The sequence below is a fragment of the Eriocheir sinensis genome, chromosome 62 (genome assembly GCF_024679095.1).
Source record: "Eriocheir sinensis breed Jianghai 21 chromosome 62, ASM2467909v1, whole genome shotgun sequence".
Classification (NCBI taxonomy): Eukaryota; Metazoa; Arthropoda; class Malacostraca; order Decapoda; family Varunidae; genus Eriocheir; species Eriocheir sinensis.
The window spans coordinates 1,291,259-1,310,566 of record NC_066570.1 but is presented as its reverse complement, the minus strand read 5'-3'; the positions used below and the strand labels follow the sequence as shown (position 1 = coordinate 1,310,566).

General features: G+C 41.8%; 1 protein-coding gene across 2 annotated transcripts in view; it reads left to right on the top strand.

Moving 5' to 3' along the window:
* LOC126986609 (cell adhesion molecule 1-like) overlaps positions 1 to 13,368 on the top strand; it is a 127,962-nt gene extending 114,594 nt beyond the window's left edge. For both annotated transcript variants that reach the window (XM_050842876.1, XM_050842875.1), the window contains exons 7-9: positions 3,901 to 4,049; positions 6,396 to 6,502; positions 12,516 to 13,368. In XM_050842876.1, coding sequence (XP_050698833.1) covers positions 3,901 to 4,049; positions 6,396 to 6,496 — 250 coding nt within the window. In that variant the 3' untranslated portion in view covers positions 6,497 to 6,502; positions 12,516 to 13,368. The remainder of the gene's footprint in view (positions 1 to 3,900; positions 4,050 to 6,395; positions 6,503 to 12,515) is intronic.
* Positions 13,369 to 19,308: the final 5,940 nt, after the last annotated feature.

Below are 19,308 nucleotides of genomic sequence, written 5' to 3'. Positions count from 1 at the left end.
TATCATATTTTTCTTACTTTATATTTCAGTGCAATTACCAACTCTTTATACTTTACATTACACAGACGCTTCTCCGGTCTTCGTTACACACTCCTATTTTTCTCAAGGCGACGTTTAATGACCGGGCAAGACGACAAAAGTCACGCAATGGGAGTGACAATGAGTCGCGGTAACTTCACAAGGAACCTCAGTGTCTGCCTTCACGTCCTGTACCAATATTGTTCTTTGCTGTCCTTCTATGGATCGACGAACGCTAAACCGGATGCTATAGATTTGCTGACCTGTTTTCTTCCTTTTTTTCTTGCTTTCTTCTCCCTTCTCTTCTTTTTTCTTCCTTTTTTTATCATGCTTATTCGTTATGTTTACTTTCCTCTTATGGAATAATGAAAATAAGGGCCATACACCATTCATTATTATTTTTCCTTATATTTGCTCCTTCATTCAATACAAGTCAATTCACTAAAGCAGAGACAAGACGCAAAACAAAAGAGGAACCATGACGTGATTATAACATGTATTCTCTTCCTGATTTTTGGTTCGTGAATAAAGTCTGCAAACAGTTAACATAAACCCCACAAAAAAAATATTATCAGGATGGGAATAGGAACAAAATGAAGCGCTTCTGTAAACGGTGTAATGTCCTGAATAGCACCCAGTCACTCTCCCTAAAGACGAAGGTGTATAATCAAACGTTTTACAGGTAACTTCCAATTCTCCTTCACTGCAACGTTAGACTTTCTGTGTTCTAATTTTCCGCCCAGTTCTCCTTTATATTATTTCCTTTGTTCACTATTTTTATTTTTTATGCTGCATCGTGTGATCTTCAAGCGAAACAATAACAATAAAAACAACTAAGGTACAATTTTCCTTTATATTCTAATCTCTTATTCGGTTGTTGTTTTTTTGTTTGTTTGTTTGTTTTTCGAAGCCGTGTCTTAATTGGCTTCAGGCGAGACAACAAAAATAAAAAAATAATATGGTTTAATTTTCCTTCCGGCTTTCCTTTATATTCTTATCTTGTTATTGTTGTTGTTTTTGTTGTTGTTGTTGTTGTTGTTTTGATGCGACGTGTCACTGGCTTCGGGCGATAATCTGTTGTTTCTTCTTATCTTTCTTCTTTTTTTTCTTCAAGACAATGTTTCTTTTTCTGTCTGTGTTCTGATTTTCATTGCGGGTCTCTTTCTTTATGATTCTCTTTTTTCTCTCTCTCTCAATATGTCTCTTCAGTGTCTCGATGTTATAATTTCCACGGCTGTTTTCTCTCTTCATGCTTCTATTTCCTGTTTCCTTCAGTGCAACGTCTCTGTAATTTCTGCATTTTTATTTTTATTTATTCTTATCTCTCCTTTGTTTTCTCTTCGATACAACGTCTCCTTAATGTCCGTCTGTTCTAATCTCAATGGCGTTTCTCTCTTTCTGCTTCTATTTCCTCCTTCCTTCAGTGCAACGTTTCTGTAATTTCTTCGGGTTTTTTTCTTTCTTTATTCTTATCTCACCTTTTCTTCTCTTCGATACAACGTCTCCTTAATGTCCGTCTGTTCTAATCTCAATGGCGTTTCTCTCTTTCTGCTTCTATTTCCTCTTTCCTTCAGTGCAACGTTTCTGTAATTTCTTCGGGCTTTTTTCTTTCTTTATTCTTATCTCTCCTTTTTTTTACTTCGATACAACGTCTCTTTAATGTCGCCTGTTCTAATTTCCATGGCGGTTTTCTCTCTTTCTTTATGCTTTTATTTCCTCCTTCCTTCACTGCAACCTCTCTGTAATTTCTTCGTGTTGTTTTCTTTCTTTATTCTTATCTCTCCTTTCATTCTTCGATACAACGTCTCTTTAATGTCGCCTGTTCTAATCTCCATGTCTGTTCTTTTTCTTCATGCTCGTCTTTCCCCGTTTCTTCGATGCCGCGTCTCTTTGAGCTTCCTGCCAGACGACAAAATGCGAGGGACGAGAATGAGAACCAGGCACAAAACGTAAACAAAAGAAATATTTGTCTGCTTTCATACCTCGTGCTTATTATTTCCCTTTCCCTTTACGCAATGACCAACGTTTAAGGTAGTGGGCTTTTTTTATCTTCTTTTGCCCTTGAGCTGAATCCTTCACCGTAAAAATAGCATTAGGCTCCCTATGATCTAGTGTTCCTGTCCCTTCCTCCGTTATACTTGCTCCAGTTTCTTGCTTGCATGATACTGAAGATGCGAGAACGTGATTAAATGGCTCAATCCACTCCGTCCTTTCTGTATAGGCTCCGTGTGTTTGGGTTCATATGTGTGTTCCTGCCGCATCTTCCTTTTTGTGTGTGTGTTTTTCTTTACATAAATAATACTAAAAAACGTGAAGACTATTAACTCTTCTTTTCCTTCTTCTGTTTCTCCTCTTCCTTCATATTCCTTTTAATCTTTCTCCTCCTCTTAAATGTGTCTCTCCACCTTGTCTCTTTCGTACCGTCTCCCTGTGTTTCGTTTTATCTTTGTGTTTTTGTTGCTTCTTCAGTTTTGTTTTGTTTTTTTTCTTTACTTCAATAATGCTAAAGACAACGAGAGAGCTATTAAATGTCTCTCTCCACCCTCTCTCTTCCGTATCATCTCCCTGTGTTTCGTTTTTACCTATGTGTTCTTGTTGCTTCTTCAGTTTTCTTGTTTGTTTGTTTTTTTCTTTACTTCAATAATGCTAAAAAAAAACGAAAAAGCTATTAACTGTCTCTCTCCACCCTGTCTCTTCCGTAGTCTCAGTGAGTTTCATTTCATCTACGTTTCACAAGACACTAACTTCCCCTCTTCACGAACTGATTTCCTTGATTACTTCCTGTTTATATTTAGAAAAGTCGCATCCCACGGCCAGGCATGCGGAGAATCGCTGTATCTTCCCCTCCTGACACTCTTTCCTGCGGCGTCCATCAGTAATGCATCGAGTGAAGTGCATTTAGGAAGGGAGGGATAAACACTGCTTCGAGATACACTCCTCTGGAACACACTGAATCAAGGGGTTTTGCACTTGCTTGGAGTTATCTGGTCTTTGTTAACTTTTATTTTTGTTTTGCTCTTGAGTTCCCGCCTTTACACACATATCTCTATGTCATTTAAACGTCCATTGCAAAGCCTCTTAAACCATCCCTACATTTCTCCTTTTTTTACAACAAAGGAGACAGTTCAAGGGCACAAAAAAAGGAAACAATAATAAAAAAAAAGCCCGCTACTCGCTGCTCCTAAAAAGAATCCAAAGAGGTGGCCGAAAGAGAGGTCAATTTCGGGAGGAGAGGTGTCCAGATACCCTCCTCTTAAAAGAGTTCAACTTACATTCATTCGACCAAATAGCCACAAAAAAAATACCCCATCCCCTTCATCCATACACCCACCCACTCCCATCTCCACCGCCATTTCCCTCTCCCCTTATATCCATACCTATTCAAGCCCTCAACTTTCCCCATAACCACTCCTTTTCACTCATACCCCCCCTCAAATAAACACTTCCCATTCCCCCTTACATCAATTTATCTTCTGTATTACCTTCCCTTCACCTTCCCCCCTCACATTCACTCCTCTCCCCTATAACCACTCCTTCCCATTACCCCATCCTTCCCCTCCATAACCACCCCTACACATTACCCTCACACCCCCAGCCTCCTCACCCTCTTCATCACCCCTTCCTCTTCCCCTTTCACCCCCCACACCCATTCCTCATCTTCCCTATATCCCCCTTTCCTTCCCCCTTAACACCCACTCCCCTCCTCACACCCCAACCCCTTCCCCAGTAACACCTTCTCCCCTTTTCCAATACTACCCCCTCTCAAACCAGTCCCGTCCCAGCCACCCCAATAACCACCCCTGCCCCTCCCCTCTCACTGCCACTCATCCTCATCACCCCTTCACCTCCTACCCCCCCCTGACACCACCTCTTCTCCCCCAGGGGCGGCGTAAGCGTGGAGATCGAGAAGACACCAAAGTGTACCACCTCACGGCTCTTCCTGACACGGGCGACGAAGCAGGACTCCGGAAACTATACCTGTGCACCCACCGAGGCCCAGCCCTCCACGGTGCTCGTCCACGTCGTCAGGGGTGAGGGGGGAGCTGGGGGGAAGGGGGAGGAGGTGGGGGGCAAGGGTAAAGAGTGAGGTGAGGGCTGGGTGTGGTGTGGATTATGAGAGAGGTCAGGGGATGAAAGTTGAAAAGGGAGCTTGAAGGTGAAATACGGGTCAGGTGAGGATGGTGAGGACAGTGGGTGAGGGTGAAATAAGAGGGTGAGGAGGATGTGAAGGGGTGAGAGTGGAAGAGAACTGAGAGAGGGTGAATGGCGAGTTAAAGAGGGGTGAGCGAGGGGAAAGAAAAGGATGATGAGTATGTTGGGAGGGGGATGAGAGGTAGAAGATGAGGGATAAGCGGTAAGGGAGAAGAAACGAGAGAGAGAGAGAGAGAGAGAGAGAGAGAGAGAGAGAGAGAGAGAGAGAGAGAGAGAGAGAGAGAGAGAGAGAGAGAGAGAGAGAGAGAGGTAATTAAATCGCAGTAAGTGTTTTGTGTGTTCTTTCCCTCCATTTTTCCCTCCGTTATTCATGTTTCTCTCCTCTCCCTTTATCTCTCTCTCTCTATTGTCTCTATATACTCCTTTGACGTCTTTTCTCCCTCTCATCTTTTCTCTTCTTTCCTTCATTCCCTTTTCCTCCTCTTCCCTTCCTTTGTTTACTTTCCCTTTCCCTTTTCCTCAATCATCCTTCTTCCCTTCCCGCCCACTTTATTCTTTCCCTTTCCCTTCATTTCCCTTCCCTTCGCTTCCCTTCCCTTCCTTTCCTTCCCTTCCTTTCCTTCCCTTTCCCTTCACTTCCTTTTCTTTCCCTTCCCTTCCATTCCATCCCATTCCTTTCCCTTCCCTTCCCTTCCCTTCCCTTTCCCTTCACTTTCTTTCCTTCCCTTCCCTTTCATTCCATTCCCTTCCTTCCCTTTCCCTTCCCCTTCCATTCCATTCCATTCCCTTCCCTTCCCCTCCTTTCCTTTCCTGTCCTTTCCTTTCCTTCCCTTTCCCTTCCCTTCCCTTCCTTCCTTCCTTCCCTTCCTTTTCCTTTCCTTCCTCTCTCTCTCTCTCTCTCTCTCTCTCTCTCTCTCTCTCTCTCTCTCTCTCTCTCTCTCTCTCTCTCTCTCTCTCTCTCTCTCTCTCTCTCTCTCTCATCTCAGCTGTTTACCTTTTCAATACTTTACAACTCCCTTCCTCTCTATCTCTCCCTCCTCTCCCCACCCTCTCTCCCTCCCTCTCTCCCTCCTTCCCTATACTTCTTCGAAACTCTACAAAGAACGTATCGCTTCTTGAAACGGCGAAATTAAGTGACTGAGAAGAGAGAAATGTTAATGAGGAATGTTTTGCGCGTACACACACACACACACACACACACACACACACACACACACACACACACACACACACACACACGGCTGCACTTCTCTTATTACACACGTCAGTCATGCGCTACGCTCTTCTCTTTTTTTTTTTCTCTCTCTTTTTCCAGTCTTTTTTTTTTCGTCTTCGACTGCCTTCTCTTTACGCGATCTTTCCTCTCAGTCATTTTCATCTTTTCCTTTTTTTAAATTTCTGATTCATGTTTTTTTTTTACTTATCTGCTCAGTCTCGTTTGTTCTTTTTTTTGTTTGCTTGTTTGTCCTGATCTCTTCCTTTTACGCCTACAACATTTTTTTTCTATTATATTTTTCAAGTTTCTGGTTTTGCATTTTTCTCTTGTCTTCTCCTTTGTTCTTTTTTTATGATGGTCTTTATTTTTTCTTTCATTTCCATCTGCTCAATATTTTCGCTCTCCAGTCTTCGTCTTTATTTTCTTTACTTTTTTCAATTCTTTTTTTCTTTCCTATTTCCTCTTCCTCTTCTTTTTCCTTCCCATCTGCTCTTCCATTTTCAATCTTTCATATCTCCACCTTTTTATTTATTTTTTTGCATTCCTATCTGTTCCTCACTATTTGTCTTTCCAATCTTCTCCAACTTTTTTTATTTAATATCTAATCTTCACGTTTTCTTTATTTTCAATCTGCTCTTTATCTTTATTTTCCTTCCTTCTCTACTCCACCTTTTTCTTTGCTTTCCTTTTCTTTTCCAACTATATTTCTTCCAATCTACTTCATTTTTTTTTCTTTTATGTCAGTTCTTCATCCTTATTTTCCTTCATTATTTACTCTTCATCTATTTCTTCTGTACATATCAGTTATTCGCTTTTATTTTCTCTCCTTAAAAATTCCACCCTTTTATTATTTTGCTTTCCTTCCTTTCTCATATTTCTCCTCAGTCTTAACCTTTACTTCCTTTCTTTCTTTATCCCACCTTTTCTTTGCTTTCTTATCTACTCTTCGGCTTCATTTTCTATCCTATTTGCTCTTCGTCTTTTCATCTCTCCGTCTCTGTCTTTCAAGGGGAGGAGTCGGCCGCCGTGCAGACTGGCAGTTCGGTTCCCGCGCGGTTTGACGAGAGGCTTTTGTGCTGGTGCGTGCTGCTGCTGCTGGCCCACAGGTGACCGGAGGTGAGTGGCCAGGTGCGGCGGGGCTGAACGGGGGATTGGCGGCACTCGGACTCGGAACTGCAGGTGTTTGAGGGGAGGATTATTTTTTTTCTTTCAATCTCGTTTTTCTTCTTTCGACTCCAATAGTTTTTTTTTTTTTTGTGTGTGTGTTTATTTGTTATTTTTCTTTGTTAGTATTTTCTCTCAGTGTTATGCTACTTATTATATGTTCATTTTTTGGTTTGTTTGTTTCTCAGTTAACTTCCTTACTTGTTTCCTTCTTCTTTTTAATCTCTTTCTTTCAGTTTTTCTTGTTTTCTTTTCATATTTTTTGTCTCTGATCACATTTCTTATTTGTTTTCTTTTCAACTTCTTCCTTCCTCGCCTTCCAATACGGGACAAGGCTGCGCAGGTAAGGACAGGTGAAGGCAGTCGAGTAGAGGGAGGGGAGGAGGGTTGGTCTGTGAGTTATGAGCGTGAACAGCTGCTTACGATGGGGTCCAGTGAGGGATATGCGGCACCGGTAACTACAATTGCTTCATTCTTCTTTCTTTTACTAATACTGTTTTTGTTGTTTTTCCTCTAGCAATGCTGTTTTTTCTCGTCTATTCGTAATGTTATTTTCTCCTCTTCTCTTATTCTTTTTTCGTCAGTTTTACAGCTTTTTTTAAACTCTTCTTTTCTTCTAATGATAATGTTTCTTCTCGTCGATCTATACTGTTTCTTTTCTTTTCTAGTCTATTCATACTGCTATTTTCTTGTCTTCTCTTTTCTTCTCGTCAAATTTACAGCTTTTTTATTTTTCTTCTCCTCTACTAGTGATGTTTCTTATTCTCGTTTATCTACACTTCTTTTTTTCTTCCTCTCTTCTATTAATGCTCCTCCTTTTTCATACCAAAATTTCTCCTCGGCGTCTTGGTAATGCAGCAGCTGCCACATCTTGTATACGTAATCCTCTGTTTCTCCTTTTACGGCAATTTTGCAAGTTATATTAGTTAGGACCGACAAAGAGTTGCATTATTAAGTTTATGTCACGCCAGCCACAAATACGAAAGACAAAACTTCAAAGAGTGTGTTGTTAACGGTCTCATGCCCCTCAATGCAGAACGGTAGGTGTAATTTTTAATGGGAAACTACCCAAAAAATATATTAATGAGATCCTGCCACACGAAGACAAAAGTTAATGGAGGTGTTAGTAGTTTAAGCCCCGCAGAACACGGCAATAGCGATATTTTTTTAATGGGAAACTAACAAAAAATATATATATTAATTAGATTCTGCCACACGAACACAGAAGTTAATGGAGGTGTTAGTAGTTTAAGCCCCGCAGAACACGGCAATAGCGATATTTTTTTAATGAAAACTAACCAAAAACCAACGTTAATGAAATTCTACCACATCAATCACGAATACTGAAACAAAAAAAAAAAAAAAGCGATAGCGACCGTCTCGAACCTCACAAGAGAAAATGGTAGGGATTTTTTTTTATTAATGGGAAACTAACCAAAAAAATAATATTGAAATTCTCTCACTAACCACAAACACGAAGAGAAAATTGAAAAGATATATGACCCGTCTTTAACCTCGCAAAAGAGAATAACTATTTTTTTTAAAGGAAACTAATAAAAAAAACATTAATGGAATTCTGCCAAACGGAGACACAATTAAAAGTGTTGTTAGCCTTTTATAACCTCGCAAAACATAACGCAATGGATATTTTTTTTACGGGAAACTTAACAAAAGCTACATTTGTGAAACACGTAGACAGTATTAAATAAGAGTGTTGTTAGCTCTCTTAAACTTAGCAAATAGAATGGTAAGGAAGGTATGGAAACTAAGCTAAGAAATTCCGCCACACTAGACACAATTATAAGAACAAGCAAGCCGTTTCATGTTAATACAGGAGCAGCGGGAGACAAAACGGCGCGGATATTTTTCCAGACAAAGGCGCGCGCAACCAAACTTCCTGCCAAACAGTTACATGAAAAAACTCCTCAAACTTTTCATTAGAGAAGTTTTCCGCCTCGCTTTCCAGACGCGAGGCGGAGGGAAAAAAGGAGGAGACACGGAATAATCGGAAAATAGAGACACATATGAAGCTCTATTTTGCTCAGCCGACGCGTAGCTTTGCATCGAACCAGCTGGCCGACTTGCTTCCTGGAGATTAGACGAGCAAATAAAAGGAACACAGCAACCGTAAAACACACGACAAGCTGAGCAGGGAAACGAATTAAAATGCAATGGCAGATAGGACAGTAGTTACGCAAATGTACATCGTTGTATTACGCAAGCTGGACGATGTTCTCCCTCGATATGAGAAGAAAAATAACCAAAAAAAACGGCATCCTCTTAACACACAACAAGCTGAGCAAGGAAACGAATTAAAATGCAATGGCAGATCGGACAGGAGTTACGCAAATGAACATCGTTATATTACGCAAGCTGGACGATGTTCTCCCGCGATATGAGAAGAAAAATAACAAAAAAAACGGCATCCTCTTAACACACAACAAGCTGAGCAGGGAAACGAATTAAAATGCAATGGCAGATAGGACAGGAGTTACGCAAATGTACATCGTTATATTACGCAAGCTGGACGATTTTCTCCCTCGATATGAGAAGAAAACATAACAAAAAAACGGCATCCTCTTAACACACAACAAGTAAGATCAAGCAAACAAATGAAAATGTAATGGTAGATAAGACTAATGAGTTACGCAAATATTCAGTTTTATGATATACAAGATGGACGATTTTCTTCCTGGATATGAGACGAGAGATTAAGAGAAACAAGAATATGCAACCAGAACATCTAACAAGCCTCAGCAGGTAAACGAATGGAAACGCAACAGCACATAACACATATAAGTAACGCAAATATTCAGCTTAACCCGGTAGCAGCGACGGGCCAAATTTGTGGCTTTACCGTGTAGCAGCGACGGGCCAAATTTGTGGCTTTACCGTGTAGCAGCTACGGGCCAAATTTGTGCCATGATATAAACCCCCAAAATAGATGATGCATAAACTGATCAGAAATGCTGTGATATATATATAATGAAATGCTTTGTGCGAGTGATGATTTTTTCTCATTTTTCTTGCATAGAGGGACCATTAAGAAACATGATCCCCGCTGCTACAGGGTTAACGTCACAAAAGCTGTCCGCATTTCTTCCTGACTATGAGATGAGCAAATAACAAACACACACACACAAAAAAAAGGACCAGGCAGGAACAAGGAGACAAATGAAAATGCAATAGCAGATAGGATTTATGAGTTACACAGATATTCGACTTCATATTAGACAAGCTCTCCGACTCTCATTTTAAATACGATATGAGGATTTAGCTTCCCAGACACGAGACGAGGAAAGGAGTAGAGAAAGTAGAAACACTGTACGGCATAACAAGTAGAATGGAAGCGAGTCTGTAATGAGAGGTGACAACATTAACTAGTTCATATATTCAACTTTGCATCCCACAAGTTTTTTTTATCCTCGCTTCCCAGACGTACGAGGGAAAGAATGCAGAAACACGCACCGTAGGACAAAAGAGGCAGAAGGAAAGCGAGTTTGTAATGTTAGGGGAGGTCTGTGACATTACAACTTTGCATTACACACGTCCTCTACCACTCTTCCCACACATGAGACAGGGAAAAAGATAGACACCATAAAATCTAACAGAGACAAGATATACATATATACCGTACATAATCCTGATGCTGAGAAATATCAAACAAAGAATGTGTCGTTCATACATTCCCGTAATACAAGCTAAGTTTTCCGTCCCGTTTCCCAGACGGAGAAAAGATGAAAAGCAGAAATGTATCAAAACAGCGAGACAACAACAAGCAGAGACGTATGTATCTGTAATGGCAAGTAAAGCCTCTGTGATATTTCTATTAGGGCAAGTTCACCGTCTTCCTCCTCTGACACGCGGCGAGGGGAAGGCAGCGGCAACATTATAATTAGACACTGGAAGCCGGAGCATAAAGCCGAAATGTCAAATGAAGCCTGTGAGATATTCATTACGAGGAGGCGACGGACAGGGAGAATCGACCTCCCAGACAGACGATAAATTATGTAACAGACAGACTAAGGTTCAATGTCAGGCAGTGACCCCGTCCTCTCTCCCCAACACAAACACACACACACACACGCACACACACACATATATAGAGAAATACAGAAACAAACAAACGAACACTTATTTCCGGTCTTAATGGTATATTGTTGTTTTTTTCTTCATTTTTCTTTGCTCGTAAAAATCTTGGGTACCAGTAAGTACAGTTTCATATACAGTTCTCTCTCTCTCTCTCTCTCTCTCTCTCTCTCTCTCTCTCTCTCTCTCTCTCTCTCTCTCTCTCTCTCTCTCTCTCTCACACACACACACACACACACACACACACACAACACCATTAGTTACGTGTGCGACAGAAGCCTTAGGTATGGCCAGCCCGTCTTTCCCCGGCCACAACCTGATATAGGAGAATGACGCCAGCAAATTGTCTGCAACACGGGCGGGAGTGGCTGTCCGGCCGTGCGGGTGTTTCTAAGCCTTAGTTATGGAGATGGGAAGCGCTGGGTCAGGCAGTTGCATGAGAGGGAGAATATTCGGGTCCTTGAGGTAGTGGTGATAGCTTCTGGCGGTGGTAACAGTGGTAGTGGTTCATGGTGATGGTGGTAGTGTTGGGGTTGGTTGTGGTGGTGGTGGTTGTGGTGGTAAGATAGTAGTAGTGGTTGTAGTAGTAGTAGTAATAGTAGTAGTAGTAGTAGTAGTAGTAGTTCTTATATATATTACGAGTGTGTTAAAATTGTTTCCTGGTTGGTCATAATGTGTAGTAGTAGTAGTAGTAGAAGTAGTAGAAGTAGTAAAAGTAATAGTAGTAGTAGTAGTAGTAGTAGTAGTAGTAGTTTTTATATATATCATGACTGTGTTAAAATTGTTTCCTGGCTGGTCATAATGTGGACTTGAATGACCTTCGTAATTCGTTTCTTACATTTAATTAGGTCATTTTAACGCACGCACTCACGCAACCACGCAAACACACACACACACACACACACACACACACACACACACACACACACACACACACACCTCTCACATCAAGAAGTTTCGCTTAACCTTTGCATTTTCTCACTTCACCTCACGTCATTCCACCTCACCTCACATCAATTTTCTTCACATACATCACTTGGTCTCACCTCACCCTTCATGTCATTCACTTATCCACTTAATTTCCATTCAACTCACTTCATTTATCTTCTCCCAACTTTTCATCTCACTTCACTTCATTTCACTTCACCTTAACTAATCTCACTCCTATTCACTTCACGTCGCTGCATTTCACACTGCACTTCATATTACTTGATTTCACTTTACCTCACTTCATTTCATCTCTTTTCCTTCTCAGTTCATTTTTGCTTCATTTCACTTCACTTCACCTCACGGCAGCCATTACACTGTTGTTTTGTCGCTATAATGTTCAGTGCTACCATTACCTTCCCAGTAGTAAGGCTCAATGTTTGCTAGTCTCCTTCCATCACACGCTCATTTTCCTCTAATGCTACGGCGCTAATATGCTCTGCTTCCTCCTCTTGTTCCTGTTTCACTCATTAGTCTTATCTCTCTTCTCATCATTCTCTCTCTCTTCATTAATTATTTTCTTTACATGACGCTCTCCATTCCTTCATTTATTCTTTCTTTCTTCTTTCCCTCTTTTCTCTTCAAAACACTCTCCCATGCTTCATTCATCCTCATCTTTCTCTTCACTCTCTTCTTTTTACACAGCACTGTGCATTCCTTCATTCATTATATTCTCATCTCTCTTCTCATCTTTCTCTTCATTCATTCTTCTCTTTGCCTAACACTTTCCCTTGCTTCATTCATTCTTCTCATCTCCCTTCTCATCTCTCTCTTCACTCCTTCTTTTACGTAACGCTGTCCCCTGCTTCATTAATGTGTTTTCCCGCGCTATGGTGTTAATATTCTGCTGTTGTCCTGGCGCTATTTTAAGGTTGTTTTCTCGTTGCAGACGTAGCCGGTGAATCGCCAAGTCACGCCACAATACCACCACACAACGTCAAGCCATGGGAAGCAGCCGGCCTCCACGTGTTGAACGATCTGACTCCTCACACTCTCTTCCTCTCTATCTCTGTTCTCTCTTTCTCTTTTCTCTTTCTGGTCCCTTCTTTATCAACTTTTCTTCTCCTCCCTCTTACTTACCTCACTTCTTCATACTCTAACTTTTTCTTTTTTCTTTTCAATGTTTGTTTTCTCTCTCTCTCCCCCTTCTTCCATATCCTACTTTTCCCTTTCAATACCATCCAGCATTTCACTGATCAATTCTCCTAACCTGCTTTTTTCCATGTTTTGTTCTCCATTTTTTCCTCCCTTCCCTCATCCATCCATCATTCCATCATCAATCATTCTTTCCCTCGTTCCTTGTCTCTCCAGAATGAACTGTAATCCATATTTTTTTCATCCGATTATTCCCAAAATTTCGGTCACTCAACGCTAACCTGCTATCCTTAAGTTTTCTCTTCCTCATTCTCTCCAATACATCCATCATTCAGTCTCTTTCCCTGTCTTTTGATACCGGCTTATTTTTTTCCAATCCTCTTTATTCCCCTTTCTTTTCATTATCTCTTTGTATCCACCTTAACATTATCACATATTTTCTCATTCCCTTTCTTCTTCTATGCCTGTTTATTTTCTCCTTTCTTATTCTACTGTTCTACTTTTCCCTCCTTAGCTCTCTATACTACTTTTCTCTCTTTCTCTATTCTCTTTCCAGTCACTTTGTATCAACTTTTCTTCTTCTCTCTTTTACTTACCCCACTTTTTGATACTAACTTTCTTTTCTTTTTTTTCAATGTTTTTTTGTTCTCGCGCTCTAACTTCCTATCTCTCTCTCTCTCTCTCTCTCTCTCTCTCTCTCTCTCTCTCTCTCTCTCTCTCTCTCTCTCTCTCTCTCTCTCTCTCGTTAGTTATCTTCCTCCCACTTATTCTTTGCCTCTTTCCTCTCCTTTACCATCCAATTATTTCTCTCTTCTTTTCTAGCTTCACTTATTTCCTTCCTTCCTTTTCCATTTTCCTTACCTAACATTCTATTCTTATTCTGATCCTTCCTCCGTCATTTCTATTTCCTTCTTGCTGGCTTTCTCTCCTCCTCGCCTTCTCTATTTCAGACTCCATTTTTCTCTCTCCAAACTCATTCAGCCTCCTTCCCTTCCCATCTTCCTCCCCTCTTCCCCTCGCCCTCCTTTTATCTCCCTGTCTCAGTCCCTCTTCCTTCCTCTTAACCTTATTAGGCAAACCTTCCTCCTATTATTCTTCCTCTACAGACTACCTCCCTATATTCCACTCTCCCTACCTACCTACCTCCCTATATAGCTCTTTCCCTCCCTCCCTTACTCTCTATCTCTCCTCCCTCTCATCACCCTCCTAATCCCTTGCATCTACGAAAAATAAATCCGTGTTTATGTGTATGTATGTGTATTTGTAACGAGAGAGAGAGAGAGAGAGAGAGAGAGAGAGAGAGAGAGAGAGAGAGAGAGAGAGAGAGAGAGAGTTAAACTATTGTGAACGTGGTAACTTCACCCTCACCGCTGTGTCTATTTTTGTATGTCGCTGTAACATCTCAACTTTGTACACTAAATGAGTTGAATACGTTTCTTAATCCGTCTCCTTCACAGTTTGGTAAATAAAAGGATGATTGATGCTGCGTGTTTCCATTACCTTGAGTGGGCGAGGAACGAACGAGGGAGAATTACGCAGAAAAATATAATATGGCGCTACACAAAACTGCCGAGACAGGGAGGCCGCAGGGACCGAGAATGTAAACGTGAAGGGGCCGGCCCGTAGAGTTTAGAGAAATCGGAAGGAAATGCCTTTACGCTATCAGATGAAGAATGTGCCGTTTGAGGGAAAGGAAATTGGATGAGTAAAGTTTTTTTGAAGAATTATATTTTACAGAGTTTCTTCTATGAAATGGCAAATAATAAAACCAATAGAGATAGATAGAGATGTAGATAGATACGAATATAAGCACGCTTGAGCATGAGAACAGGCCATTAACAATGGACCGTATTGACTATACAGGCAGCGCCACATGTGGCCACTCAACTCCAACCTGAATTTTCCAAGACTTCAAGTTATAGACTAGAGTGCGTCTGAGGATGTCTCAGGGATACACGGCCATGATACCACCGTCGCCCCAAACCGATGATTGCACACACTTCACTCCTACCCGATTTCATTTTTTTTCCATGTCAAATAACAGTCAGGAAATCGGGTGGGAGCAAAGTGTGTGCAGTCGTTGGCTTGGAGCGGTGGCGGCACCAAGGCATGGAGGCAACCTTTGACGCACTCTAGTACATAACTTGAGTTCTATGGAAGTACTGCTTTGACAGTTCACTGAGTGGCCACGTGTGGCGCTGCCTGTATATAGCCAATACGGTCCATTGTCAGGTCTTGTATTTCTCATCCGAGTCCCAGCGATCATAACTTTACTCTTTTGCTGAACATATTACTATGGACAACGGTATCAGGGAAAACAATACCAGAGTCCGAAAGAAAGTTTTGCATTATAAACTACTCCCCTGCGGGTTCTACGCCTCTTAGACTGATGACTTGTCTGCTCTACTTCATCCATATTCTACAAGCAACCCTCACTGCAAGACACACCGAACGTTAAAAGTAGACAGCAAAATGCATAACTTTTTTCTCTTTTAGATATTTTCATTTCAATCTCGAGTCTCGAGTCTTCAGTGCCTCAAAGACTCTTGTAAGGCCAGACACAACCCTCCATACCATTATTCCCTCTTCTCTATCATCGCTCTATGAACTGTTAAAGCCAGCTAAGGGGGTCTAATCGGTTCAGTAGCGTCTCATATTTGTGTCCTCCCTGCCGTACGCACTAACAACGTGCTTTGCGTCATTATACATTCCTAGTCCAGCTTCTGTGTACTGTAACATCTCATTATTGCTGTCTCCCTGCCCTACGATAACAATGTACTTGCCTGTAAACCTTCTCAGTCTGGCCTTTACTCAGAATCTTAAACCTAATACCCCATCTCATAATTTCCTCGAGGTTGGAAGTTCACATCATTATAGGAGCAGCGAGTAGCGGGCTTTTTTTATTATTGTTTCCTTTTTTGTGCCCTTGAGCTGTCTACTTTGTTGTAAAAAAAAAATCCGTATCCAGCAACAATCACTTTCCCCTTATACGTGTAAATCATATACAAAGGCCTTTTCTGCCCTTCTATGAAATAAGCATCTCGTTTAAGTTAGGGGTGAGGGACCGGGGAAGGGGGGAGGGTCCACTTATACAGCTCTTGAAAACAAGGGAGACTTAAAGCGTGCTCGCCTCATTAACTTCCCCGCTAAGTAGGTCTTCAAACACTCACAGCCCGCCGCAATGTTTCCTCGCTTGCTCTCCTTAACAACGGCTTTCATGTCCCCTGCTCTTGTAACTTTGATAACTACGTACGAACATGCGTCTTCCGCCTTCCACCCTAAGACTTCTACTCAAACCTTCCTCTGCCGCCCAACACGAATGCATGTCTGTATAACTTAGCATCTCCGCTCCGGTCCCTTCCTCTGGGTATGCAGCACGTGTTCAGGGGGAGAGAGGTGAGAGAGGGGGGTTACTCCATTCACACACCTCTTCCAAACTAGGTAGTCAGAGGGTTCTCGTCTCATTAACTTTCCTCCTTCAGCCGAATCCTCAACCATGCACATTCCGCCGCTGTTGCCGCCTTTGGAATATTCAGTTGCTGTGTTCAGTCATTCCTCCAATACCCTTATAACTTATCAAAAAGGGAGTAACAAGACCGAGTTTGACCTCTCCTCTGGCATCTCATTCATGACTCTTTTCTGGATAATTAAAGAGAGGGAGAGGGGGCGAAGGGAAGGGAGCCTAATATGTCGTACCCAGCGTGGCTTCTGAGGACTTTCACGAACCCTACAGCGGAATGGGATTACAGGGGACGCATAAACAAGGGCGGAGGGAAACACACATCATATGAGGTCTGGAAAAGGAGACACGCGGGACATTAATATTGGGTAACAAGAAGGAAGGTTCAAAAGATGGGAGTAGCGACAAAAGTTATCTTCCTGACTCTTAGATTAACTGAACCGAACTGAAGGTTGGGAATTAGTAAAGAACCGCTCCGTGATGTTCTTATCAAATATTTCACCTGCTGTACTGACGCATCTTGCAACTTAGTATTTGTTCTGGAAAATAAGTGAAGGGAAACTTTATATATGTGACGAGAGCAAGAACAGTAGATTAGCAAAGAGAACAATTACAAAAAGAGGAGGAATCGAAAAAATAATAGCCACAACAACTACAATAACCATATAGATAAAGGAAAGGTAAAAAAAAACTATAGCAGAAAAAAAGATTACGAAGGCAAAGGAAAAAGGAAAAGAGGAAGAAGATAGGAAATAGAAAATGTATGAAAACAAAATAAAAAAAAGATGGAGAACTAGGAAACGATGGCAAAAGAAAGAGAAAACGAATGAAAACAGGAAAGAAAAGATAGGGAACCAGAAAAATGTAGAAAATAAAACAAAAAAAGAATGAAAACGTAAGAAAAAGATGGAGAACTTGGAAAAGATAGAAAAAGAAACAAAAATGAAAAGGATGAAGAACTGGGAAAACATCGCGAATAAAAATAGAAGATAAAAATAATGAAAACAGAAAAAGACGAAAAGAATGAAAATAAAAAGGATAAAAAAAAACACATAATACAAAGCCAAATCCACTAATTCATCTGATATGTCTCTGCTTCTCTGACTTATCCAACAACACCCTGACGCACGCCCCCCCCCCCACCCCCCTCCACCCCCCACCCCCCATACACACAGACACGGGTTCAACAATCAGGGTTTCTTCAGTGAGCGGCTCCGCGTTTTAGGCTTGAATGCCACAAAGAATTAGGATCTGATAGGCAAAGATGAAAAAAGACGCGCTTGTCATACTGACGAGGGAAGAGGAGGAGGAGAAGGAGGAGGAGGAGGAGGAAGAGGGGTGGGGAGGGGGAAGGAAGAAAAAGAGGAGGAGGAGGAAAAAGAAGAGGGGAGGAGGAATATGAGAAGGAGGAGAAGGAAAAAGGAGAGTGGAGTGGTGTTCTGAAAGATGGTGGAGATGGGGTTAGTGGCGGTGGTGGTGGTGGTGGTGAAAGTGGAAAACAATACAGTGGAGTGGTGTTGATTCTGAGAGATGGTGGAGATGGGGTTAGTGGTGGTGGTGGTGGTGGTGATCGTGAAAGTGGAGAACAATACAGTGGAATGGTGTTGATTCTGAGAGATGGTGGAGGTGGGGTTAGTGGTGGTGGTGGTGGTGGTGGTGATGGAGGTGAGTCTGAGGATCACTATCACCGCAATCTAAACCATATCTCACCAGAATCATCATGCACATAGAACACACTGGACCCTACTTCTATCCACCGCCCTCTCGACCCCTCCCGTACCTCCATCCGCTCCCCCTCCTCCATCCCCTTCGTCCGTGCACCCGCCCCGGAGGCCTCGCTGACGGGACAGAGTGGCTCAAAACGGTCCATGTCTTTAAGTAAGCCTGCGAGCCGAGTCATAATGTCATCTTCCTTCCGGTCCAGACACGCCTTTCTAGTCTTGACCACGCCTTCCAGACATCCCAGAAGCCTCTCTTTGGCCCTCATTGAAGCCATCTTGCCCTCCACACATGCCATGGCCTCCTCCAGTTCCCGTACCATCCTATGAAGACTCCTATTGTGGTCCTCCAACGGCACCATCACCCGCTCCTTCTGCGCGATGGCCTCTCTCCTTGCCTCAATCGCCGCCTCCTGCGTGTCTAGTGACCTGAGCTCCGCCTCCACGCCCGCTAAGAGAAGGTGGAGAGTCGCTAGTGATTCATGTAGCGCCTCGCCGTCATGTCTTTCCGTGCTCATGACAGGACGAAAAATTTATGTTTGTATGAAAATGTTATGCGGAGATGAGGAAGTACGCGAGTGCGGGAGTGTGTGGGGTGGACTGCGGGGTAGGTTGTGGGGGAAGGGGGGGTTATTTGTGTGTGTGGGGGGAGAGAGAGGGAGTGAGTCTATTTCTATGTGTGTGTTTTTAAATGTTATTCTTCATACGGGTTTAAAATCAAAGCAATAAATAATAAGACGCAAGCTTCCCGCCTACATCGAGAGCTTCTTGGAATTCTAATACATGTAACTTGAGGAAAGAGAATCATATAAAGCGACTCCGGAGGCAAACTTGATACTACTCCCTCGTGAGATATATAATGGATAGATAGATAGATAGATAGGTAGACAGATAGATATAAATAGTAGATAGACACAGAAATTTAGAGAGAGATAGACAGACAGGGAGGGATAGATAGACAAAGACAGATAGATAGATAGATAGATAGATAGATAGATAGAAAGATAGATAGATAGATAGATAGATAGATAGATATAGATAGTAGATAGAGACAGAAACTTAGATAGAGACAGATAGACAGACAGGGAGGGATAGACAAAGAGATAGATAGATAGATAGATAGATAGATAGATAGATAGATAGACAAAAAAAAACATATATATAAAAATTAAAACAAGAATCCTATATTTCGGCATAACACACACACACACACACACACACACACACACACACACCAATTCAAAAATTATATAGAAGGAAAATAACCTAAAACCACCGAATGACAGACTGAAATATTCCAAATGAGAGGCTTTGAATACACTCGCCCGGAATGATTACAAGTTCTTACGGAAAACAGACTTATCTCTTGTTTTTTTTCTCTCTCTCTCTCTCTCTCTCTCTCTCTCTCT